The sequence below is a fragment of the Gobio gobio genome (genome assembly GCF_949357685.1).
Source record: "Gobio gobio genome assembly, chromosome: 12".
In the NCBI taxonomy this organism is placed as follows: domain Eukaryota; kingdom Metazoa; phylum Chordata; class Actinopteri; order Cypriniformes; family Gobionidae; genus Gobio; species Gobio gobio.
In genome coordinates, this window is record NC_137105.1 from 9398179 (window position 1) to 9425934 (window position 27756).

The following is a 27756-nucleotide window of genomic DNA, read 5'->3' on the forward strand; positions in this document are numbered from 1 at the left end:
AGTCAAGCGCCGATTTTTAGGTGAGCTGAGATGAAAGATTGCCCCTCTAAATAGAGTCTAGCTGCACGTATGACTTACTTCCAGTTGTCTTTGCATATTAAGATAGAAGGACGTATTTTAAGATTTCAACTGAACACACTTCATAGTCCATAGTTAACATTCTAGACATACTAAAGCGCTATAATGATTTGATTATGAAACTTTTCTTAGCGTGTTTGCTGCTTCTCTTTGTTCTGCTGGCATAGGTCGGTTAGTCGAGATATAGAGGTAGCTCGTTCTTTCTGTGCCAACTGGAGTGCTGCCAACTCCAGCAGGAGTTTTTCTCTTTCTCCTGTTTGATATTTACTTTACGGCCTCCTCAGAAAAAAACGTCTGCAGTCTGAGGGAGACACTGGGCCATTTTAATGTGGAAAAAGGGGCTAGTTGTGTATTGGGCCGCACTGCTGTCTTATCCCTCCTCTAATTTGCCGAGAATAGACTTGAGGCTATGGACTCTTAAATGCTCCTGTTATAGCTTTCCAGAAAGGTGCTGGCCTGTGTCATCATGCATGCTACACAGAGGAAGCACATGCGGTCTTGTATTATAAGGGTTTCGTCTTGTCTGGGGAGGTTGAGTGTTTAATGTGTGCCAACAGAATGTTATTGTATGCCAAGCATAGCACTTCATTGTCAAAGCCAAATCCCCGCCCTGATGGGACAGATTAATAGATATTTTAAGAACATGGAATATGTAATATTTGATTTTTTTATGGAAATGAAATTAGATTCGGTTTGATTCCATATGGCAGAGTCACGGCAGATTGTGGCTTGAAAGACTGAAATGCCATGGGGCATAATGAAAGCTCTTATATAGAGGGGAAATGGAACACCTGTCTCATAGTCAAACCTATGCCATACATATACATCATAGATATACATCATAGATTAACTTTTTAATGCTGGGAGATATAATCAAGACCCACCAAAAACGTTTTTGAGTGCAGGCACTCACATCATTACCGCAAGGCACAAGCTGATTGGCCTCTGCTGGTCCTGTAGCCAGTGAGATTGCTTACTCCAGATTTAAATAGTCTGGTTCATTGTTTGCTGTAAGCAAAGTTCCTCTCAGAGTTCCTCTAAAACCCCTCCACCTCCCCCAGCTCCACCTGCCTAGATCTGCTATGGATTTATGAACAGTATGTCTATTTATGCACTAGCAGCATCTCTTACATGCTCACAGGCAGCATGTCTGTGTATCTATTAGCAGTACCAGTTCATAAGAATCGGACTACATGATTTTTCATGCAGCCCGTGAGGAGCAGAAGTGCGATCTAACAGTGCTGTAATATGCAAAACACTCATGGTGTATCTTGTCAGAAATATGTAAATACAAGTTGTGATGTGGTCGTCAGTTTTATTGATGGCAGTATGTTGATTGCAGGGCACAGGCCGAAGTTGGATGACTCGCCGAAGGCCGGACTGTTCTCCGATCGCCTCAGTGAACTGGAGCGTATCCGGCAGACCACCATGCGGGTTACTGTACCAACACAAACACCACGGCCCTCGCTGAGCAGCCCCAACTCCTTCACACCTCAGGGGCAGACGCAGATAACAGGTATTAAAGAAGTGACAGCAAAGAAAATGACACTATATCAATTTTATATATATATATATTTATATATATATACACCGATCAGGTTCTAATATTGTGTTGGTCGCCCTTTTGCTGCCAAAACAGCCCTGACCTGTCGAGGCATGGACTCCACTAGACCCCTGAAGGTGTGCTGTGGTATCTGGCAAGATGTTAGCAGCAGGCCCTATAAGTCCTGTAAGTTGTGAGGTGGGGCCTCCATGGATCAGACTTGTTTGTTCAGCACATCCCACAGATGCTCGATTGGATTGAGATCTGGGAAATTTGGAGGCCAAGTCAACACCTCAAACTAGTCGTTGTGCTCCCCAAACCATTCCTGAACCATTTTTTCTTTGTGGCAGGGCGCATTATCCTGCATGGGCACCCTGACTGGTCTGCGGCTATGCAGCCCCATACGCAACAAACCGCGATGCACTGTGTATTCTGACACCTTTCTATCAGAATCAGCATTAACTTCTTGAGCAATTTGAGCTACAGTAGCTCGCCTGTTTGACCGCACCACACGGGCCAGCCTTCGCTCGCCACGTGCATCAATGAGCCTTGGCCCCCCATAACCCTGTCGCCGGTTCACCACTGTTCCTTCCTTGGACCACTTTTGATAGATACTGACCACTGCAGACCAGGAACACCCCGCGAGAGCTGCAGTTTTGGAGATGCTCTGACCCAGTCGGATAGCAATCACAATTTGGCCCTTGCTCAAATCCTTACACTTGCACATTTTTCCTGCTTCTAACGCATCAACTTTGAGGACAAAATGTTCACTTGCTGCCTAATATATCCCACCCACTAACAGGTGGCATTCACTTCACCTGGTCATAATGTTATGCCTGATCAGTGTATATATGTGTGTGGTCCAGGTAAACCTAGAAATGTCCCCATAAAGATGGCAATATCCAAAATCCTTGTCTGTGTGGGGACATTTTCTGGTCCCCATGAGGAAAACAGCTTATAAATCAGACCAAATTATGTTTTTTGAAAATGGAAAAATGCAGAAAGTTTACTGTGATGGGTAGGTTTAGGGGTAGAGTTAGGGCGTTTTCACACCTGAAAGTCCGCACCAAGGTCCGAACCGAAGTTCATGTTTTGATACTTTTTATATATTCGGTTAGTTTTGGTTTGGTTTCACATTGCAATTATGGGCGTTTTCACACCTACCTTGTTTGGTCCGGATTTTCGGACTTTTCAGTTTGGTCCGAATCAAAATTACAGATGTGAAACCTCCCCCGGACCACGGTCCGGACCAAACAGACGAAATTTGGTCCGACGAAAAGAGGTAGTCTCGGTCCGGATCAAACTGAACAAAGGTTCGGTTCGTTTCTAGTGTGAAAGCATTTTCTGTATGGTTCGGACTTTCAGACCATTTACAGGAAGTTCCTGTTTATGTTTACCTATTATATGTTATTTTTAAATTCAATCTAGGCTACATTGATTATGAAAAGTGAAAATATGCGCAATATGTCAGTAGACAGAAAGTCAGAAATAATTTTGAACGAAATTTTGTATGATTTTGCTTAGAAAGCATTTCTTTAATGGGAATTTCGTTCTGTATAAATTGTATCTTAATTTTAATCAACGTTTAATCAGATAATTGCCTGGATTTAATAAATAAGAAGCAAATAGTCTATAGCAATAATCACGGGAGCGATCACATGCTTTGCACATGAACTGGAGCGCGTCTCAAATAAACCCAAACTCAGCAGGCTACTTGCCTCACAAAAATGAGAAATATGTGTATATAAAGCTTGAAATGTCATTTTTTAAACGTAACGAATAAAAAAATAGTCAAGCAATGCGCACTGTTCAATAGTGGCAACGATATGCGTCCGTTCATTCAACTTTTCAAAGACGCTGACGTCAGACGCACGTCCGTTTACAAACCAATCAATGTCCAGATGCAGCCCACATAGATGATGACGAGTGGACGCAAGTGCGCCATGTAAAGTTCTTTAGTCCGCTCTAGTGTAAGGGTATAGAATATGCAGTTTGTACAGTATAAAAATCATGATGTCTATGGAAAGTCCCCATAAAACGTGTGTGTGTGTGTGTGTGTGTGTGTGTGTGTGTGTGTGTGTGTGTGTGTGTGTGTGTGTGTGTGTGTGTGTGTGTGTGTGTGTGTGTGTGTGTGTGTGTGTGTGTGTGTGTGTGTGTGTGTGTGCATATGTTGAATATATATTATATATAATTACACTGGGATAGACTTCATCATCCCCACAACCATACAGAGGACAAGTGGTTTGGAGAATGGATGAATGGATATAATATTTAATTATTTACATTTATGCATTTGGCAGATGATTTTATCCAAATCAACTTACATTGCATTCTAAGTATATGCGTTGCTAGCGGCATGCTCGGCAATTATATGAATACAGGACATATATGTTTGTCTGTTCATCAAATACCCAAGTAATGTTAATTTACAGATGCGCACATATTTCTAATGTTCCTGTTTTATTGGTATGATCTGCACACAAAGCCACATGAATGAAGTAAATTATCCCTTGAGTAACCACTACTAACATGCCTGTCAGTCACAATTGTTGTTTACTTTATCCAAGTCATCACTTGCAGCGATTATATTTACTCATCCACCCAAGCATTTCTGCATATATGGTGTGTGTGTGTCACTGTTAGTGTCTATTCATCTCAGCACAAAGTGGTTTGTCTAGGCTGAAATCGCACACTGCATCATGATGGACAAGTGGAAACCGAGTGCGGACAGCCTAGGGCAGTGCGTTGTGTCACTGTGAGAGAACAGGATATCACCTGTCCTTAATTACTGCTCGGAGAGCGCATGTCCTGTACTCTGGGTCCTGTTACTGTACTGCTCCAAACTCTGTGTGTGCAAGCCAAGGGACTGAATCTGAGAAGGAATGCACTGTACCTTGTTGACTTTAGCAATTATATGCCTGCTTTTAAACTGATACTTGGCATGACAGAGAGCTTGAATTATGGCGTGTGTAATGTGTCAGCTCTGACAAACATTTGTGAATGCATGCATTTAAATGATTTACCCAAGGGATCATATTGTATTTGCTAAGCACACAGGGCCTCTATATGGGACAGACAAATATAAATAGATCAAGAATTGCAATTCTCGGTTGAATTAAATTAATGACAAGATATACTGATTAATTAAAGGGTTAGTCCACCAAAAATGAAAATGATGTCATTATTTACTCACTCTCATGTTGTTATTTGTGAATAAAATCTGTTCCTCATATAAAGCGATCTTGTTTCTTGACTAAACCGCTCAATCCATATGGATTAGTTTTACGATCTCTTTATGAACTTATGAAGCATCAAAGTGGTGGTTGTGTAGCTGTCAATGGAGGGACAGAAATCTCTCAGATTTCATTTAAAAGATCTTCATTTGTTTTTTGAAAATGAACGAAAGTCTTACGGGTTTGGAACAACATGAGGTCGAGTAAATGATGACAGAGTTTTCATTTTTGTGTGAACTAACCCTTTAATTCACCCTTCGCTGGGAGTTTGATTGACAGGCAATCTGACCAATCATAATCCGCCAACATAAACCACCATTTTTGTCCGACAAAGCAGTCAAGAGAGTTCGTAGATTAACGTCGGTGGACTTGAACCTGAAAAATGGTTGAACCAACATTCCTTCTGAAGTTCATTCATGTTTATTTGATACTATAAATTAACTAGAAGGAAGAGATGATCGGTTCACGAGCAGCTTTAACTGAGGCGCTACAGCGATCTGTCACTACACATTAAAGAGCCACAAAACGCTATTTATTGTTCACATTTCTTAAAAAAATGACAAAATGTTAGAGTTGAGACTGTTTCATATTAAAAGTAACCTGCTCTGTCCTGTCTGTCGGCGTGTTGTCAGTATCCTCTTTGCTCTGCGTGAGAACATGATGAGTGTGGTGTGAGAGCACGGCTTGTCGGACATAGCAACCGTAACTAAAAGTCTTTGCGAACGGTCAATTGCATATATCCGTGTTTGGTGAAGAAAACCCCCCAGATGAAGTCTTTGACCCCCAGTCTTTGACCTGTTCTCTGTTTGTACCTTTAGATCCACGCCAGGCTCAGTCTTCCCCACCTTGGTCGTACGACCAGACGTACCCGTCGTACCTGAGTCCCATGGCCTCTCCATCCGTGCACTCCACCACTCCGCTCTCGTCCAGCCGGGCCACAGGGCTGCCCTCCATCAGCGATGTGCCCAGACGCCTTCCAGGTAACCTCCAGCCTCAGACCTACAGCAGGTGCGCCCCCTACCCCTCGCGTCCGACACTGCAGTGGGCAGGGGGGTGGGCACGTGTTTTGTGGTGATTTGCACATTTAGAAGATTTGGGGTTTGTGTGAATTAAGCAACTTTTGATTGAAAGATATTTGAAAATTAAAGGGTGTATTTACTTAAAAATCTGAATATTTTAAGAGATGTCTTTAAAAATCCTAATTTTAACTTTTTTTATATATATATATCTCTTAAAAACTGCATTTACCGCCTGTCATCAGACAAATGGCTCTGAATTTGGCCTCATTTGCATAAAAAATAAGCATGTTTGTGCTGAAAAGAATTCCAGTAACTCATGGCACAGCACTATTTCAATGAATTGCAGAATTGCAAAAATAGTAACTGTTGTCAAACAGGTTTCCACAAAACTGCCATCAATTCTATGGTACCTAAGATCAGTCTAAACATGAATTTTAACTTGTTTCTTTTTTTCAAACCACTGCTCTGAAATAGAAAATTGGTTGTAAATGATAACACATTATGCTAACGTCTACTATAGCAGCCCTAGACCTGACGCCAAAAAAAAAACTAGTATTCAGTGTTATTTTAATATTATTCATATATGCTATTATAGTTTGTATTTTGAACTAACTTTTGTTTTTATTTTTCAATTTGAAGTAATTTTGCTATGTGCTTTTGTCATTTTTTGCACTGTATTAAAGGGTTAGTTCACCGAAAAATGAAAATTCTGTCATTAATTACTCACCCTCATGTCGTTCGAGACCCGTAAGACCTCCGTTCATATTCGGAACACAAATGAAGATATTTTTGTTGAAAGCTGATGGCTGAGAAAGGCCTCCATTGGCATTCAGTACACTTATACTCCCAAGACGGATAAAAGGCACTCAAAACATCTTTACAAAGTCCATCTCACCACAGTGACTCTACAATAATCTTACGATGCGACGACAATAGTTTTTGTGCGCAAAAAAAATCTAAATAACACCTTTTTCCAACTTGTTACTGCCTTCCGTGTGTGCCTCCACGACGCATGCGCGAGAATATGACGCAGATCCGGCGTTCGGACACATGACCCAGAAGTGATTTGTTTACAATCAGAGGAAGACGCGCGTATCTCAGCTGTTGGATTCTACATTGATCGTGCTTTAGGTCTTGGCGTAGTGCTCAAAATGGGGTTAGAGTGTGCATTTCATGGATTCCCGAACCCCGGCGCTACGTCATATTCTCGCGCATGCGTCGTGGAGGCACACGCGGAAGGCAATAACAAGCTGGATAAAGGTGTTATTTTGATTTTTTTTTGCGCACAAAAACTATTGTCGTCGCACCGTAAGATTATTGTAGAGTCACTGTGGTGAGATGGACTTTGTAACGATGTTTTGAGTGCCTTTTATCGGTCTTGGGAGTATAAGTGTACTGAATGCCAATGGAGGCCTATCTGAAGCCTTTCTCAGCCATCAGCTTTCAACAAAAATATCTTAATTTGTGTTCCGAATATGAACGGAGGTCTTACGGGTCTCGAACGACATAAGGGTGAGTAATTAATGACAGAATTTTCATTTTTGGGTGAACTAACCCTTTAAGGGCGGTTAGTGAAAAAGATTCTGGTTTTTGCACTGAAATGTACACAAAAATGTTGCAAATATTTTGTAAATTTGTTCCTAAATTTGTTGGCTGGATGTTTAATCAGATTAATAAGAAACACATGAACCCTTTTGGGAGGGCTATTTTCTGAAATTATAATTTTTCTTTAACAGTCTGTCAATCATACTAAACAAATCATAGTTTTAAATTTCAGAGTCATAATTCGTTAGAAACACAATCTCAAATTCACTCGATTTTATTAGGTAATGGTCCTGTAGATTTGTAAACGGAGTCGGTTTTAAAATTGGACTGCGCCATGAGTGTATTTTTAAAACTCGGGGGAAGGAAAAAAAGGTTTCCTTTGCTCCTCTTTCCATGGCTTTGATCCTGCGTAGTATATCGTTAATAACAGACCAAGACATAATAACAGGCCAGTGGCGGGCAAATAAAGCCGCTTTATAGCGTTACGCTTCCCAGAGAACCTTTGGGGAATGGAAGGCCATTCTGTGCCCGAGTTGCACCCCATAAGATAATTTGTCCTTGTGTGCCCTACAACACACCCAGATACCCTTTAAAGAATAAAGGTAGACAGACAAGTTTCCATTTCCAAACACCTGTTTGAGTCAGTGCCAGGTGAGTGTTTTCATTCTCTGTTATTTACCTCCATACACCCTCGCCCATTCCTGAGAACCTGCATAGGCTTAAAGTGATTAAACAAGAATCTCCCTCACCTGAGCACTGGCTGGCAGGTTCTGGATGCCTGCCACACGCCTGTCGTGTTTAATTAATTCAGGTATATCATCCTTTCATGTGACGCTGGTGCATGTGAGCTTTTCTTAATAATCGCTTTGATGTCAGATAAGGACACGGCTCTTTTATGTTTTCCACCACTTAACTGTAACAGTTACATTGCAAATATATTCGTTGTTGATGTCTTTTGCGAGATATAAAACACTTCAGGAGTATTAGTCTTTTAACACTGTGAGTGTGTGTTTTGTGTTGCAGTGGTGGTGATTAACTTCCGTACTCAAGGGGGCGATAGATTTACCTTCATGTATGTGCCCTTAAAGGGATAGTTCACCCAAAAATGTATATTCTGTCATTAATAACTCACCCTCATGTCGTTCCAAACCCGTAAGACTTTCGAAAATCTTTTTGATGAAATCTGAGAGCTTTATGTCTCTCCATTGACAGCTACGCAACTACCACTTTGATGCTTCATAAGTTCATAAAGAGATCGTAAAACTAATCCATATGAATTGAGCGGTTTAGTCAAACATTTTTGCTTTATATGATGAACAGATTGAATTTAGGCTTTATTCATATATAAACATTCATCAACTCACATTCATCAACTTCAGCAAGAACCAATGAGGTTCACTCAGTTGTGGTAAACAGAAGCTCAAGCATGTTCGCTTGTTTGGGAACCAATGAGGTTCATTCTCGTGTTATGCAGCACGTTTGAGCTTCTGTAAGAACCAATGAGGTTCATTCTTGTGTTATGCAGCATGTTTGAGCTTCTGCAAGAACCCATGAGGTTCATTTTCGTGTTACGCAGCACGTTTGAGCTTCAGCAAGAACCAATGAGGTTAATTCTCGTGTTACGCAACACGTTTGAGCTTCTGCAAGAACCAATGACGTTCATTCTTGTGTTGCACAGCACGTTTTAGCTTCTGCAAGAACCAATGAGGTTAATTCTTGTGTTACGCAGCACGTTTGAGCTTCTGCAAGAACCAATGAGGTTCATTCTTGTGTTACGCAGCATGTTTGAGCTACAGCAAGAACCAATGAGGTTCATTCTAGTGTTACGCAGCACGTTTGAGCTTCTGCAAGAACCAATGAGGTTCATTCTTGTGTTACGCAGCATGTTTGAGCTACAGCAAGAACCAATGAGGTTCATTCTCATGTTACGCATCACATTTGTGGTAGTTTTGTAGCTGTCTATGGAGGGACAGAAAGCTCTCAGATTTCATCAAAAAGATCTTAATTTGTGTTTCGAAGATGAACAAAGGTCTTACAGGTTTGGAACGACATGCTTACGACTCTGCTGTAGCAGCCCTTGATACAATACATAATGCAAAAAAAACTTGTTGCATTTAGTGTTATTTTAGTATTATTTATAAATTGGTAAAGCTGCAATATGTAACATTTTTGCAGTAAAATATCAAAAAACCACTAGGCCAGTGTTATATATTTTGTTCAGTTGAGTACTTACAATACCCCAAATGGTTCCAACTATTTGTAAATTGTGAGAAATTGCTATTTTAACCAAGGAACCGGGATGTGTGAGTCGCCTGTCAATTGCGTCATATCTGCGTTACCCTCGGTTTCCGGTTTTATTTTGCAGAAATGCTTTACTCTCACTGCAGTGTGAACAAGTGTCATAGCAGCCGCAGAGCGAACGCACAGAGTAACGTCATAACATCATTTTCAACACTCAGATGTATCTAATATAATAAACAGAGCTGCGTTACCTCATACTCATGACCGGAAAAGCGGAAATGGCGCCGGCAACTGTGGCATAATAAAAGTCCCGCTGCTCGCGAGGCTTGTGTTCCGCTCTTCTTATTAACAATCGCTCCAGCGGCCTTGCTCAGCTCCACAACACTCAGTCCTGCTCTGCTTCATACTACAGTTACGTTAATAATCGCATCCATGAACATGATTCACAATGAAATCACAATGTATGATTTTTTTAACTATCCATCCATCCATCCATCTTCTTCCGCTTTATACAGGGCCGGGTCGCGGGGGCAGCAGTCTAAGCAGAGATGCCCAGACTTCCCTCTCCCTAGACACTTCCTCTAGCTCTTCCGGGGGTAGGCCGAGGCGTTCCCAGGCCAGCCGGAAGACATAGTCCCTCCAGTGTGTCCTAGGTCTTCCCCGGGGCCTCCTCCCGGTTGGACATGCCCGAAACACCTTCCCGGGAAGGCGTTCAGGAGGCATCCGGAACAGATGCCCGAGCCACCTCAGCTGACCCCTCTCGATGTGGAGGAGCAGCGGCTCTACTCCGAGTTCCTCCCGAGTGACTGAGCTCCTCACCCTATCTCTAAGGGAGCGCCCAGCCACCCTGCGGAGAAAACTCATTTCGGCCGCCTGTATCCGGGATCTTGTCCTTTCGGTCATGACCCAAAGCTCATGACCATAGGTGAGAGTAGGAACGTAGATTGACCGGTAAATCGAGAGCTTCGCCTTACGGCTTAGCTCTTTCTTCACCACAACAGACCGGTACATTGACCGCATTACTCCAGAAGCTGCACCGATCCGTCTGTCAATCTCCCGTTCCATCCTCCCCTCACTCGTGAACAAGACCCCTAGATACTTGAACTCCTCCACTTGAGGCAGGAACTCTCCACCAACCTGAAGAGGGCAAACCACCCTTTTCCGACTGAGGACCATGGCCTCAGATTTGGAGGTGCTGATCCTCATCCCAGCCGCTTCACACTCGGCTGCAAACCATCCCAGTGCATGCTGAAGGTCCTGGTTAGAAGGGGCCAACACGACAACGTCATCCGCAAAGAGCAGAGACGAAACCGCGTGGTCCCCAAACCTGACACCCTCCGGCCCCTGGCTGCGCCTAGAAATTCTGTCCATAAAAATTATGAACAGAACCGGCGACAAAGGGCAGCCCTGCCGGAGTCCAACATGCACCGGGAACAAGTCTGACTTACTGCCGGCAATGCGGACCAAACTCCTGCTTTGGTCGTACAGGGACCGGACAGCCCTTAGCAAAGGACCCCGGACCCCATACTCCCCAAGCACCCTCCATAGGATGCCGCGAGGGACACAGTCGAATGCCTTCTCCAAATCCACAAAACACATGTGGACTGGTTGGGCAAACTCCCATGAACCCTCCAGCACCCTGTAGAGGGTATAGAGCTGGTCCAGTGTTCCACGACCGGGACGAAAACCAGACTGTTCCTCCTGAATCCGAGGTTCTACTATCGGCCGTATTCTCCTCTCCAGTACCCTGGCATAGACTTTCCCGGGGAGGCTGAGAAGTGTGAACCCCCTGTAGTTGGAACACACCCTCCGGTCCCCCTTCTTAAAAAGAGGGACCACCACCCCGGTCTGCCATCCCAGAGGCACTGTCCCCGACCGCCACGCGATGCTGCAGAGGCGTATCAGCCAAGACAGCCCCACAACATCCAGAGACTTGAGGTACTCAGGGCGGATCTCATCCACCCCCGGTGCCTTGCCACCGAGGAGTTTCTTGACCACCTCGGTGACTTCAGCTTGGGTGATGGACGAGTCCTCCTCTGAGCCCCCAGCCTCTGCTTCCTCAATGGAAGGCGTGATGGCGGGATTGAGGAGATCCTCGAAGTATTCCTTCCACCGTCCGACGACATCCCCAGTTGAGGTCAACAGCCGCCCATCGCCACTGTAAACAGCGTTGGTAGGGCACTGCTTCCCCCTCCTGAGGCGCCGGACGGTTTGCCAGAATCTCTTCGAGGCCAGCCGATAGTCCTTTTCCATGGCCTCACCGAACTCCTCCCAGGCCCGAGATTTTGCCTCCACAACCACCCGGGCTGCAGTCCGCTTAGCCTGCCGGTACATGTCAGCTGCCTCAGGAGTCCCACAAGCCAACCAGGCCCGATAGGACTCCTTCTTCAGCTTGACGGCATCCCTTACTTCCGGTGTCCACCACCGGGTTCGGGGATTGCCGCCTCGACATGCACCGGAGACCTTACGGCCACAGCTCCGAGCGGCCGCAGCGACAATGGAGGTGGAGAACATGGTCCATTCGGACTCAATATCTCCAGCCTCCCTCGGGATCCGGTCGAAGTTCTGCCGGAGGTAGGAGTTGAAGATCTCTTTTTATTAACAATCGCTCCAGCGGCCTTGCTCAGCTCCACAACACTCAGTCCTGCTCTGCTTCATACTACAGTTACGTTAATAATCGCATCCATGAACATGATTCACAATGAAATCACAATGTATGATTTTTTAACTATTTATTTGTATTATACAGCTGCAAATAAGTATTTGAACACCTGTCTATCAGCTAGAATTCTGACCCTCAAAAACCTGTTAGTCTGCCTTTAAAATGTCCACCTCCACTCCATTTATTATCCTAAATTAGATGCACCTGTTTGAGGTCGTTAGCTGCATAAAGACACCTGTCCACCCCATACAATCAGTAAGAATCCAACTACTAACATGGCCAAGACCAAAGAGCTGTCCAAACACACTAGAAACAAAATTGTACACCTCCACAAGGCTGGAATGGGCTACAGGGAAATTGCCAAGCAGCTTGGTGAAAAAAGGTCCACTGTTGGAGCAATCATTAGAAAATGGAAGAAGCTAAACATGATGGTCAATCTCCCTCGGACTGGGGCTCCATGCAAGATCTCACCTCGTGGGGTCTCAATGATCCTAAGAAAGGTGAGAAATCAGCCCAGAACTACACCGTTTCCAAGGTTACTGTTGGTAATACACTAAGATGTCATGGTTTGAAATCATGCATGGCACGGAAGGTTCCCCTGCTTTAACCAGCACATGTCCAGGCCCGTCTTAAGTTTGCCAATGACCATTTGGATGATCCAGAGGAGTCATGGGAGAAAGTCATGTGGTCAGATGAGACCAAAATAGAACTTTTTGGTCATAATTCCACTAAACGTGTTTGGAGGAAGAAGAATGATGAGTACCATCCCAAGAACACCATCCCTACTGTGAAGCATGGGGGTGGTTGCATCATGCTTTGGGGGTGTTTTTCTGCACATGGGACAGGGCGACTGCACTGTATTAAGGAAAGGATGACCGGGGCCATGTAATGCGAGATTCTGGGGAACAACCTCCTTACCTCAGTTAGAGCATTGAAAATGGGTCGAGGCTGGGTCTTCCAACATGACAATGACCCGAAGCACACAGCCAGGATAACCAAGGAGTGGCTCTGTAAGAAGCATATCAAGGTTCTAGCGTGGCCTAGCCAGTCTCCAGACCTAAACCCAATAGAGAATCTTTGGAGGGAGCTCAAACTCTGTGTTTCTCAGCGACAGGCCAGAAACCTGACTGATCTAGAGAAGATCTGTGTGGAGGAGTGGGCCAAAATCCCTCCTGCAGTGTGTGCAAACCTGGTGAAAAACTACAGGAAACGTTTGACCTCTGTAATTGCAAACAAAGGCTACTGTACCAAATATTAACATTGATTTTCTCAGGTGTTCAAATACTTATTTGCAGCTGTATCATACAAATAAATAGTTTAAAAAATCATACATTGTGATTTCTGGATTTTTTTTTTTGATTATGTCTCTCACAGTGGATATGCACCTACAATGACAATTTCAGACCCCTCCATGATTTCTAAGTGGGAGAACTTGCAAAATAGCAAGGTGTTCAAATACTTATTTTCCTCACTGTATATCAAAAAAAATTATATGCTTTTGTCATTTTTATTAGTTTTTTATATTTCAGTTGGTAATTTTACTACTTCAACTTCAACTTATTTCAGTTAGTTGCTAGATTTTGTATTGTATCAAATAAAAGGGTAAAAACTACTGTACTGTGTTGTATGGTTACATAATAGGCTACCTCATGTAGACGTGACTAAAACTTGTAAATAACCCATAATTGTTTGGTTCACCTGAAACGAATCACTCTTGCCAAATAAATCATTAGTTTTACAGACATAGCATCTGTTTTCAAGACCAGCGCCATCTCGTCTATGTATGTTTGGTGACTAGCACCAGAGAATGTATGTAAATAACTTTTTTGCTTTTATCATATGGCCTTTTATTCAGAGCACAGGCTCTCTGTATAGCCCGGGGTAAGAGAACCATTATCGTCAGCCACTCAAACCAAAGATTTTGAATATAAAAGAAAAAGGGGTTGGGCGTATAGAGGGGAAAGGAGACACTGCTAGCATTAGCGACAAGCCGTGCCTCCGCAAATCGCCCACATTTAACCATGCCACCCAGTCGGCCCACAGGCGCAGACATGGTGACAAGAAAGACGCCGTGTGATTTATGAAAACAGCTCCGCGCCAGGGAGGCGAGGCCGTTTCTTTTTGTTCCTTTACCCCTTGGCACTAGCGCTATAGCTACAGACCATTAGTGGTTTCTGATTTTTGGAGGGAAATAAAGGATATGTTAAGGACAGAAGGGCAGATGGACAGTTTTTGCCTGGGTTTATAATGCTGAAGATACCAGGAGCCCACAACTGTGCAGACGTCTGTCTCTCTCGCTACGATGCTGCTTCGCGCCCCTCTAAATGTTTCCAAATGTGTGACCGATTATGCATCCTGGTTGTGTTTTATGTGCGGCAGCCAAGTGATGCAGATACACATACACACACACTTTTATATGCACAGAAACAATTTAAAAATGCACACAGAATACAGAGGCATATAAATAGCCCGGAGACACAAATGAACTGAGACATATAACCGCACACATGAATACACATACACATGAACTTGTCTGTGACAAAAAGAAAAAACCACAATGAAGTTAAGCCAACTAATCGATAAACTGTTCTCATCTGTGCGTCTGCAATTTAAAGTTAATGGTTGTTTTTTAATAGCTACATTCTGTCATTTAAAATTAGTTTTACTTTTTATATTTCAATACATTTGTAATAAATAATTGTGTGTGTGTGTGTATATATATATATATATATATATATATATATATATATATATATATATATATATATACACACATACATACAGTAATATGTAATATCAGTAATAGTCACGCAACAGTAATATCACGCAATTATTGTGTCGTCATGTTGTTCAGTGCTGTCACTTCTGTCTTCAACAGAGACAAGTGCATTTAGGCCACGCTCACACCAGGGGGAAACAATCCAACGCTCTCTCCATTGACTTTGCATTGCGTGAAGCTGTCTCCTTGTCATTTCTGACTTGTAACAAAAAAGAGAACAATGTCTAAAAGCTGCTATGTTACAGGGTGTACAGCAAATAATCTAAAAGAACAGAATTAAGTTTTTATAAGCTGTCGACACCAAAAAAACGAGGAAACAAAAGTGGATACAGGCAATAAGACGGGAAGCATCAATAGGTAGAATGGGTACATTTTGGGATCCTGACACTCAGTATGCCTACGTGTGCAGTAAACATTTTGTCTCTGTTAAGTCAAATATCCAAATGTCAGTTTTATATATTATATTTCCTGTTGCTGATTACGTTCCCCTCTAGTGGGTCTCAATTGCCTGTATCCACTTTTGTCTCCTTAAACACTCTTTTTTGGGGTCGACAGCTTATAAAAACGTCTGTGTTTTTGGTTCTGGGTTTTTTAGCTTGTTTGCTGTACACCTTGTCACATATCAGCTTTTAGACATTGTTCTGTTTTTTGAGGTTTGATTGTTTTCCCCCCCGGTGGGTGTGGTTTTCAGATTTTGACGCGTGTCGCTCTGTCTCGATAGTATTTCAATCCTTCCATCCTGCAATGAAAGTAACCTCAACATTTGTTTCCGTAGGTTCGACAGATTTGAGTCCTTTTCCTGGCCAGTTTGAACGTCAGTTCCCCGGTTTCTCCTCACTCACCGAGAGCCGATTTTCCAGCCCCAGAATGCACTACCCGGCGACCTTCACGTACACGCCCACCCCGGTCACCACGGGAATGTCTCTGGGCAGCGCTCATTACCACACCTACCTACCGCCGCCGTACCCCGGCTCCACCCAGAGCCAAAGCGGACCCTTCCAGAGCAGCAGCACACCCTATCTCTACTACGGCGCTTCCTCCGGCTCCTACCAGTTCTCCATGGTTCCTGGAGGGGACCGATCGCCCACCCGGATGATGCCGCCTTGTACTAGCGCATCCACGGGAACCAGCCTGGTCAATCCGAACCTCCCGGTCCAGGCCGATGGAGGCGGGGGGGTGGAGGGAGACGGTAGTCATAGCAACTCCCCCACCCTGCTTAATCCTGCTGGTAGAATGGACGAAGGCGTGTGGCGGCCGTATTAATCGGACAACGACGTGAGCGTGGAACCTCCAAACGAACGGCATGGTTTTAAAGCACAAACCTTACTAGGATGTTCATCCTATCTCGCTGAGCTACTTTCCCTCGCTGACACGAGTATTTATGAGCCTGTTGAAAGGGAAGTATTTTTTACATTACATTGAACTTTGTTGTTGTACATTGTTCTGGACTCTTTGACCTCTGGGAATCATTGTCATAGGCAGGAGGAATTGGAATTGAAGGAATCGAGATGGATCGAGTATTTCATTAGCATCATGTTATTATTTACTTGTCTCGGCATGTTTTTAATATATCATTTAAAGCACTGAACAACATCTGTATGACAGTTTGTGATCAAAATCTCTTTTTGTGCTTTTTTAACTTAAGCATTTAAGTTATACGTATTTGATAAAAGGATTTAAAGTAACTTATAAAGCCATAGATGGATTAATGTATTTGGAACTTGAGTCATAGAGGGAATATTTTTGTAAAGCATCATCTATGTTCAAGTTAATGCAACTAATCTAGGGTAATGTAAATGTATGTGCCTTAATTGATCACACAGAGTTGTATGTTTAAGTCTAATGCGTTTAAAACGAAATAGGGTCTCTGTGTCTAAGTACACTACATTTGTAAGCGGTTAATATTGCTTGGTACCAAATGCCCTTTCACTGTTTGAAAGCTGTAAACCAAAGAAACGGCCATGGATGCTCAAAAGTGTTTGCCAATGTGCTAGATCGAGCTTTCTTTGAGTAACGTGCATGTGCTGGGATAATTTATTTAGCTTTTATGTTGCTTTGTCAAAAGTGGCTGGGAAAGGTTTCCAGTGGGGGAATATTGAACGTTCTGGATTTATATCGTATACGGATATTCGAGTGTTTCAAATGCCCCAAAAAGACACTTATGGCACTATTTTTGGGATGTATTGTTAATATAGGCTAAATTTACACCATACCATTCAAAGCTTGGGTTCAGTAAGATTTTTTTTATTCAGCAAGGATGCTTTAAATTGATCCGAAGTGACAGTAAAGACTTTTATAATGATACAGATTTCGATTTCAAATAAATGCTGTTCTTTTGAACTTTCTATTCTTTACAACAACTGTTTTCAACATTGATATGATAGAACTGTTTCTTGAGTAACAAATCAGAACAAAGACTTTAGATATGCAAAGAGAGTCCACTCATATTACTATGAATGGAAGAAAGTGCAAAGCACAATATGGCGGAATAAGTCCCGCCTTCGTAATAAAAGAGCCAATCGGCAATTGGTAAAGTCACTGCAGCTGCCTTTAGAAGTTTTGTTTGCTATAAAAACAGTCAGTGTTCTGAGATTCAGATGATTAGAGCGTTTTGAAACTAAATTTTCTGACACAGTTGTTGTCAGATTTCATTTGTGATTTAAAATATGAAATTGAATTGTGAACAGCTTTGGAGAGTTTGATGTTTCCCCATTCAAAGAGATAGGAGCTGCACTTGCATGACTGAAATAGCGGCCTGAGAGGAGTTTCAAAGATGGCCACTGAGGGAAATGGCTTGCCTTAAAGGGAAAGTTCACCCCAAAATGAAAATTATCCCGTAATTGAATCACCCTCAAGCCATTCTAGGTGTATATGACATTCTTCTTTCAGCCAAACACAATCAGAGTTATATAAAAAAAAAATCCTGGCTCTTCCAAGCTTTATAATGGGAGTGAATGCGCTTTTTGGAGCTTCCAAAACTGCCATTCACTCACATTATAAAGCTTGGAAGAGCCAGGGTATTATTTAATATAACTCCCATTGTGTTTGGATGAAAGAAGAAAGTCATGTACACCTAGGGTGGCTCGAGGGCAAGTAAATTATGGGATCATTTTTGGGTGAACTCACACTTAAAGGGACTTTGATTAGAATGATGAAGGTTCATGTGAAAATCTTACCGACCTCAATATTTTGAATGGTAATGTAGCTCATTTTTATTCCATGGACGGTACATGAAAATGTTCATTATCAGGTTATAAGTGTGCAACTTAGCTTCATCATTTCAGAGTATTAGTATTCCCTTCGTTTATCCGTCATCGATGGATTGACTTGCCCAACTGCAATAGTGTACCAGAGTTATATTTATCTAGTGCCTTACAGTTGGAACTATACAGACCTCAGCAAACAACTGAAAGCTTTCCTCAAAGCAGTGCTTTAAGTAAAATATGGCTTGTAAAGCCCATATTTAAGCAATTAAAAACCAAAAGCTCTTAGCTTGAGCAGGATGTGTTTCTGTCCTTATTTACCTGAACATTGGTCCAGTATTGCAACTCTGGTAGGACTAGTCATGGTTTATTTTCAAGGCCAGGTTCAGCATTCCTGGTTCCTCCGTCATCCTGACAGAGTCACTGCTTCAAATCAGGGCGTCTGCCTATAAATTTAAATAGCTGTGAGTGTGTACGAAATGTTTACATCGTTCAGAGACCATGTTGTATATTACAGGAGGTAAATACACCACCCGAGTTTTGTTGAATTATTATCGCATTTCTTCTTTTGTAAATTAGTATTTATCTGACAGGTTAACTGAGGGCAATTTGTAGCAAATTTGTCTCTGGTTCTTGCATGCTTTGTTTCCTTTGCACATCTGTGTTTAAATTATCTTGCTTTTCTTCCCTGTGAAGCCCGTTCTCTTTTATCCACGGATAGAAAAAGGGTTTAAGGGGGAAATTATCATGACAACAGTGAAAGAAATTGGCTTTTTTTTGATTGTTGTATGTTGAATATAATAGTTTTCTTTGTAAGAGAAATAAAAAGAGATTTTGCAATGATCTCGTCGGTCTCAAAGGTAGTATTCTATCATAGTTTCCTGGCATTACTGTGTTCCTCTTTAAATATATCATCTCCGTCATTAAACTTTCTCCTCTGTCTCTTTTCCCCAGTTTGACGTTGATTAAAAGTCACATTGGGGCTTTAGGGAAGACTAATGGCCAGAAGTCCATGCGTCGGGTTGTTCCATTTACATACAGTTTCATTGCCTTATCAATGAACCTTGAAGATACCTGGCCGGAGATGAAAGCTGGGAAGCAGCTCAGGGTTTGTGCACTACTGTAGAACGCACTGACTTGGACCAAAGTCTGGATCAACATTTGCTTTGGATGGTCCTGGAAGCACACGGCTGGCCTCAGTGCTGCGTTCGTCTCTCTGCCATTGATGTCTGTTACACATTACTTGAAGACCTAACAGGCATAATCAGAGAGTGATCCATCTCCATTTAAACCGGGAGCCTTCCTGGGATTTCCGTGAATATGAACTGAATGAGTGGGAAAAGCATGTTTCGGGTTCACACTTTAGATGTTCAGATACATCCGGGAATTAATGAGCCAGAGAGCACAAGGTCCTTCATCCGAGTGGGTAACAAAGAAATCGTTCAGAATGTTTTAAATGCACCCAAATTAGATTTCAAATCCCAGATTTGCACTGTGCTCCAGACTTTTGGAGCCCGCTGTATATTAAATCTGAAGTCATGTTGGGTGTGTTGAGTATTTGAGAATGTACTGTACCTGATACCATATTGTTCTTGGTCATGCAAAATTCCCCCAGGTTTCCCCTTTGATATCAATCTTTCAATTATTGTCTTACTAAGTGAGAAACAGAGAGAGAGAGAGAGACATTCCACCCACAAACCAGTCAGCACCTCAGAGTCAAACAACCGAAAGTCTGTAAACGCTCTGTGTTTGGAAGGGCCCACTAAATGCATTCTACTAATATGCCCACCAATCGGCAACAAAAGTATTCTCTTAATCAGTACTTCTGTCTTTTCATTAAAAATGTCTGAACATCTTTAAATAACTTTAAACAAATAGTTTAAACATACATTACCAGTCAAAAGTTTGGAACACTCTAAAAATGCTGGGTTAAAAACAACCCAAGTTGCAGTAATTGGGTTGTTTTAACCCAGTGAATGGGTCGTTTTAACCCAGCGGTTGGGTTAAATGTTTACTTAAAACAACCCAATCGCTGGGTTAAAACAACCCAATTGCAAAAATAGTCAATTTTCAACCCAACTTGGGTTGTTTTTAACCCAGCATTTTTTTGAGAGAATAATTACGTCTTCTTCTTAAACTTATGTTCACCAAAGCTCCATTTATTTGATCCAAAATACAGTAAAAACAGTAATATTGTGAAAATGTAATGCATTGTTAATATATTTGAATAGATTTTAAAATATAATTTAATCCTGTGATGTCAAAGCTGAATTTTGAGCATCATTACTCCAGCCTTCAGTGTCACATGATCCTTCATAAATCATGCTGATTTGCTGCTCAAGAAACATTATTATTATTAATAATGCTGAAAACCGTTGTGCTGTTTAATATTTTTTGTTAAAACCATGATACACTACCATTTGAAGATTCGGGTTAAGATTAAAAAAAGAACAATACTTTTATTCAGCAAGGACTCATTAAATTGATCAAAAGTAACTGACATTTATAATGTTACAAAAGATTTATATTTCAAATAAATATTGTTTATTTGAACGTTCTCAGCAAAGAATCCAGAAAAAGGATATCACAGCTTCAAATATTAAGCAGCAAAAACTTCAACATTGATGCAACATTGATAAAAATTAAAACAATTATTAATGACTGATCCCACAGAGACTGAAGTAATGGCTACTGAAAATTCAGCTTTGTATCAAAGGAATAAATTATACGTTAAAATGTATTAAATAGAAAACGGTTATTTACATTGTAACAATTTTTCCCAATATTGCTGTTTTTACTGTATTTTTAATCAAATAAATGCAGCCTTGGATAACTTATTTCAATGAATGACTTAAATTTAGCTGAAAAGCAAAATAAGATATTAAGTACATATTTTTTGTTAATTTTTCACTATTTCATATTACCACTGCCAAGTAGTTTTTAAAGTTTTAAGCACAAATCTGGCACAATTTAGTGACACTTAAAACTAGATTTTAAATCTATAGATTTTCTCCATGAAACACTTTTAGTATTGTTGCTGTATTCAGTGATGTCAAATAATACTGCTTAAAAGGTTGTTGTTTTTTAGCAAAACAGCTACAATATTGTAACACCATCTTTAAGAAGATTAGTCAATACTTGTGTGAAAGCAGCAGAATCAGATGAGCAGGTCCAGATAGAGTCAGCTGCGCCATCTAGTGCTTTAATCTCACTGCTGCGTTTCAGTTTAGCAGAGACATTGAGCCATTGCTCAGCATGAGCTCTGTGCTGTTCTCGTGCAATTACCAATTCATATAATCGTATATATGAGAGTGTGAAGGCTCCTAAATAATCCAAATAAGAATGTCGATCATTGCATAAAAGATAAAGCACATTTCTTCAGTGAGCATGACCTCTATAAAGCTGTCCTCGGGCAGTTCCAAGGTCAAAGTGCTTTTAAATGTGGCATGTTTAAGAGACTTCCGAGCAGTTTCTGTGAAATTACGCTCAAACCCACCACATGATAATCAAGGTAGCGGTGGACCAATCGGCTCTGGGATCAGTACCATGGACAGCTACCACATGAACAATAGATCTCATTGTTAAATCTATATGTTTGTGCCAGGAGGCTCGGGTTATCTTCCATCTAACTTGTCAGAGGCCGCTCAATACAAGTGAGCGTCTCAGTGAAGATCGACTTGCATATGATGGACAGAGTTCAGCAGCATGCCAAATATTCATGCAAAACAGCCTTTTTCCATAGGATTGAGCCAAACACTAAAATGTGAAATATTTGGAAAAGAAACTCCATCTTGAGTCTCGGCCAGTCACAGAGGAGCAAAGACATGTTTCTCGTCAAAGAAACGGCCCTATAAACCTTTTGAGGTGACTGAGTGTTAATTGAGAACTAATGAACCGGTAATGCAAACCGGTCAAATCATGTTTCCAGAGATCTCGCATGATGAGTGACATATAGTCCCGGTGACATTATACCTATTATTTCTGATACTGTATTTTGGAAACGATGGAGCTGATGCTGCGAGCCAAACCGTTTTTATCGATGCCCAGGTCTGGTACTCATTTAGCCCCGTCTCCAAATATCCCAATGCATGTTATTATATTAATGACAGATTTTATGGTTTATGACTGGAAAGTCAAACTTTCTCGATTTCCTGTGGAGCTCGCGATGATTTATATGGCTGGATGATAAAACGAATTTTCTTGACAGCCGAGGACTTGCGAGAGCTTCTGTGGGTAAAGCCGGGCTCAGGAACAGCAGATTGTGCTCTTATGTGGAGAGATATATCGCATGATGGAGCACCGAGAAGGAAACTGGGCTGTCCTGGTTTCGTATGCAGGCACCATGTCATGTCTTAAATGAATTAGGGTCCTCTCAGGCGCAACTGTCTCCGCACACGCAGCCACATCCTGCCACTACAGGAAGAGCAACATTTCCATACTTAAATGAAAAACTCAAATGACAATCTGTTTTTACTGAGCCTGTAATCACCCTTTCTGCTCACCATATGATTCCATGTTAAAAGCTAATGAAGAAAATCTCTTTTACAGCTCTGGCTTTGATCAATCAGTTTTGATGAAAATAATAATACAGCAGGCTCCATTATTCAACATGAAATATATCGGAGTAATAAATGTCTCATCTGGAAATTGTACCAAAAAAGGGGGGCAATAAAAACCTCAGTACTGACAAAAAGGGTCATTCTATGAGACAGGTGCCTTTTTCAGTTTGAGAAAGTGAGTTTAAAGTACGATTATGTAGGATCTTTAACTTATACAAGATAAATCATGTGTTTATGTGTTAATGAAATGCATTGTGCCAAATACATACACTCAATGGACTTCAATATAGAACCCAATTTTAACTAACCCTTTATGTAAAAAAAGGAATAAAAATAAATATATCTACTGATAAAATGTTTATGAGCTGTTTAATTCATAACATTTAATTACAAATTAAAACTAAATTAATTTAAACTAAATCAATAAAATGATCCCATGATGGGAACCCCAAAAGGTTCTATGAAGCACCTACAGGTTCTAAAACATTTTCTTCAAAGAGTGTACAGTTGTATATGTTTGGATATGATTATGATTTTAGAAATGTCACCAGATTGACAGGTGAAGTGAATAACACTGATTATCTCTTCATCACGGCACCTGTTAGTGGGTGGGATATATTAGGCAGCAAGTGAACATTTTGTCCTCAAAGTTGATGTTTTAGAAGCAGGAAAAATGGGCAAGCGTAAGGATTTGAGCGAGTTTGACAAGGGCCAAATTGTGATGGCTAGACGACTGGGTCAGAGCATCTCCAAAACTGCAGCTCTTGTGGGGTGTTCCCGGTCTGCAGTGGTCAGTATCTGTCAAAAGTGGTCCAGGGAAGGAACAGTGGTGAACCGGCGACAGGGTCATGGGTGGCCAAGGCTCATTGATGCACGTGGCGAGCGAAGGCTGGCCCGTGTGGTCCGATCAAACAGACGAGCTACTGTAGCTCAAATTGCCCAAGAAGTTAATGCTGGTTCTGATAGAAAGGTGTCAGAATACACAGTGCATCGCAGTTTGTTGCGTATGGGGCCGCATAGCCGCAGACCAATCAGGGTGCCCATGCAGACCCCTGTCCACCGCTGAAAGCGCCAACATGTTTCACCATGTCGCAACCAACATGGCATGTGAGCATCAGAACTGGACCACGGAGCAAGGGAAGAAGGTGGCCTTTTACATCATGTGGATGTATCCGGTCCGATCCATGGAGGCCCCACCTCACACCTTACAGGACTTAAAGGATCTGCTGCTAACATCTTGGTGCCAGATACCACAGCACACCTTCAGGGGTCTAATGGAGTCCATGCCTTGACGGGTCAGGGCTGTTTGGGCAGCAAAAGGGGGACCAACACTTAGGTCATAATGTTATGATAGGTAAATGTTGTGCACACGTAACGCAGGGGAGGCTGATTTATACTTCTCCGTCTGTGTGTAGCACACGTAGCCTGTGGCGTAGCCTGACGTGCACCTCTCCAAAAATAACAATGCATAAATTCTACGTGGACCGCAAACACTGTGATTGGTCTGCAGAACCCCTCCCTCAAGGGTTATCATGCTCCCGTCGACACAGACGTAGAAATGAAAATTGGCTACAGCGCAGGTTACGGTGCAGGTCAGACAAAGACGTATAAATCAGCCTTGTTCCTTCTTCGATTAGATGTAAAGAGACGTTGTAAATACCTTTGCAGGGATAACGAACATCAAGACGCCGTCCACGATGCTCAGATCAGCGTTTAGATGAATATCAGTGAGAAAGCAGCAGTTAAGAAAGCATCTGATCATAGCGATGTGGATGTTTCCGCAAGCTTTGCAATTCATCGATCATGTCGACAGATGAGGTCATTAAAATTACTCTGTTATGATAGTTTGATTTTAAATATATTTGAGACTGTAGATTACGTATATCTGGCTATGTGAGACTGTATTTTGAATCAATCCCTTTTTTGCACGACACATTGACATTACAGCACAGAATGGCTGTTTATATTTCCGCATTATACTGAACATTTTATAATTATCTATTTCATGTGTAATAGAACGGAAGAGAGGCTCTGGGAAGTGTGTTAACTTCACATTCCTTTGATTTTCCCGGCAAAGTCCTTCAATAAAAATCAGTCTACAACTTTCATAGGCTGCGTTCACACTGCAGGCTGAAACGACCCAATTCCGATTTTTTTGCCCTTATGCGACCTGTATCTGATCTTTTCATGACAGTCTGAACGACACAGATCCGATCTTTTCAAATGCGACCCAGGACACTTGGGTATGTGGTCCAAATCCGATACATATCCGATCTTTTGAAATGCGTCTTCAGTCTGAACTGCCAGGTCACATGTATCCGACCCGCACGTCGTTGATACGCGATAAACGTCATCATTGTACGTTGAAGTAGGCGGGAATGAGAAGATAAACAACTATGGCAGACGATGCTGAGACCAGTCAGTGGAAGGGAAGCGAGATTTCGGAGTTAATTAATATTTGGAGGGACAGCTCTATTCAGGCCAAACTCGAGGGCTCTTATCGGAACCGGGCGGTTTTTGAAAACATTTCCAGCGAAATGGCCGTAAACAACAAGTGACGTCGTTGACCGTTGAGTACTCTTCTGCGCATGCGGGTCACTTCTGGGTCATTTCACGTTCACACAGGAGATCACAAAAGGTCGCATTTAATTGGAAATGTGAACGGCCTTGCAAAAAAATCACATTTTTTCAAAAAATCGGAATTGAGCATTAAGCCCTGCAGTGTGAACGCAGCCATAGACAATTAACCTATAGGAAGTTTTCTACATTTTCTAACCGCACAATTTTCTAAAAATAAACAATACATGAAAATTCTTACATATTGCCCCTTTAACATGGAATTTTACAAAATACTGTCATTTAAAGCACAAGCACAATTCTGTAGGATTTTCAACATATGCAAGATAAATAATGTACTTATGTGTTAATAATATGCATTGTGCCATCTTAAAATCAACACTCTTAGGAGTTCAAAATAGAACCCTAGGGTTCTTGACTCAATTTGACCAAAAGTGTATTTATATATATATAGCTTCTACAAAACATTGTTTTTTCTTTACTTGGTACACGTTGGCATTAGTTATTCAGTGACATATCTCAGTATACAAATGACGGTCGTTTTGTAGAATAACCCCAAAAGTATCTGATTTCTCAGTGTTTGTGGATCTGGAGCGGTTCTGTATGACAGGGTTTGTACTAAACCCCACTGCTCCGCTTTGATGTCCAGTTCGTCTGCCAGACTGGAGCTCTGCAGAGCCAGAAATCCCTCTGGTTAGGTCGTCAGCTTTCTACTGAAGCCACAGGCGTGTGCCTGTCAGATCAACAATCTCCATCAAATCCCACTGCATGTCAGTCACATGGCAACTTCATTACGATTGTGAGGAAAAACCTGATATTTTGTTTCTCCAAGAAAAACCTGGATTTATGTTTCTTCCACTTTGTCCTAATAAAAATGATATAATGCATTTGTGTCAGAATTCTGGAGACCAGTTCATTCTACTAGACCACAAATCAACAGTAAACTTTCATGTGATCCTAAAAACTAAATATTACTGAAATCCGGAGAGGAACTGCAAACATACAACCGAAATGAGGCTAAATAGGGTGACTTGCAAGAGTCTTAGAAGTTCAGCAATAATATATGGTTTTGTATACTCAATAAATCTGGGGATATCCATTTTTTACTGTTGCGCGCTTTAGAACTGACTGTTGTTTATATGGTCAAGTCACTCAGACACTACCAGAGACTCATTCAAACATTGGTTCATTCTCAACTGTCACTGATTGTGGTAATTTAATACTTTGTTCATCTGGTTCACAGTCAAACCTTTGTTTGAACACACTTATGTACGGTTTAAGATGTGTGTCTGCTGTACCACCAGACACATTGGTCAAAGTGTGATTAAAATGTCGTAAAGCTGTAATACCTCCATCTGCTGGACATGTTCTGCAACTGCGCCAAAAAAAAAAAACGATTGTGATGAAACAATGACTTAAAATAATGATTTCAACGACGTACCTACTGGGTCTATTTCTTTTTGGTATTTGGTTAAAAAAAAGGGGGAAAAAAAGGGATATTTCACATTGGGTTTAGGTAGGCTAATCTGCAAAAGCAATTAGCCTACCTCAGTGTTCACAGTCGAGTCCCAAGGATACGCCACTCAGGATCACGTGGCCACCACATAAACTAAAAAAAAAACGTTACTTAAACGAAGAAATCACCTTAACAGGTATGTTGTGTATACTTCACTATCGGGCTAAGAAGACTTATTGCTGGAGGATTTTATTTGCTCTAAGCCATTGAGCATTTCATTTTATTTTGATATCAAAACACGAATGATATTTGCGATGGACTACAGTGAAATAACGAATGATGACGACGTGAACTTGATCTGTTTTTCACACAAAACTTTCACAATATAGTTCAACAAAGATGTATGAAGAATTGCTCACACAAAAGTCAATTTCAAACGCAGCGTGCGGAATCGGATCTTTTCGCCTTCGCGCGAACCACCCGAAAGCGCGGATGAAAATGATGAAATGCCCGCGAAATTCAAATTTCACACAGAGCAACGGTAAATAACCGCGCATTCGTTATGGATAAGAGCAGCAGAGCTGTTAGGCCTACATTCCTTCTAAGATTCCCTTTTATATCATGGTACTCTTAAAAAATAAAGTTCCAAAAGTGGTGTTTCGCAACCATTTTGGATTCCCTACAAAAACTTTTAGAAAAAGAAACTTTAAAGGGATAGTTCAGCCAAAAATGATTTTTCTTCTAATCATTTACTCACCCTCAAGTTGTTCCAAACCTGTATGAGTTTCTTTTTTCTGTTGAACACAAAAGAAGATATTTTGAAGAATATGGGTAACCAGACATATGACGGTAGCCATTGAC

The 27756-nt window shown here is 41.6% G+C and overlaps 1 protein-coding gene across 1 annotated transcript in view; it reads left to right on the forward strand.

Annotated features, from left to right (window-relative positions):
* Nucleotides 1–19141, forward strand: part of runx2b (RUNX family transcription factor 2b) — a gene marked incomplete at its 5' end in the record, with an annotated part of 72073 nt that extends 52932 nt beyond the window's left edge. The window contains 3 exons of the mRNA XM_079830892.1: nt 1421–1594; nt 5673–5834; nt 15876–19141. Of these exons, the coding sequence (XP_079687018.1) occupies nt 1421–1594; nt 5673–5834; nt 15876–16363 (824 nt within the window). The 3' untranslated portion in view covers nt 16364–19141. The remainder of the gene's footprint in view (nt 1–1420; nt 1595–5672; nt 5835–15875) is intronic.
* Nucleotides 19142–27756: the final 8615 nt, after the last annotated feature.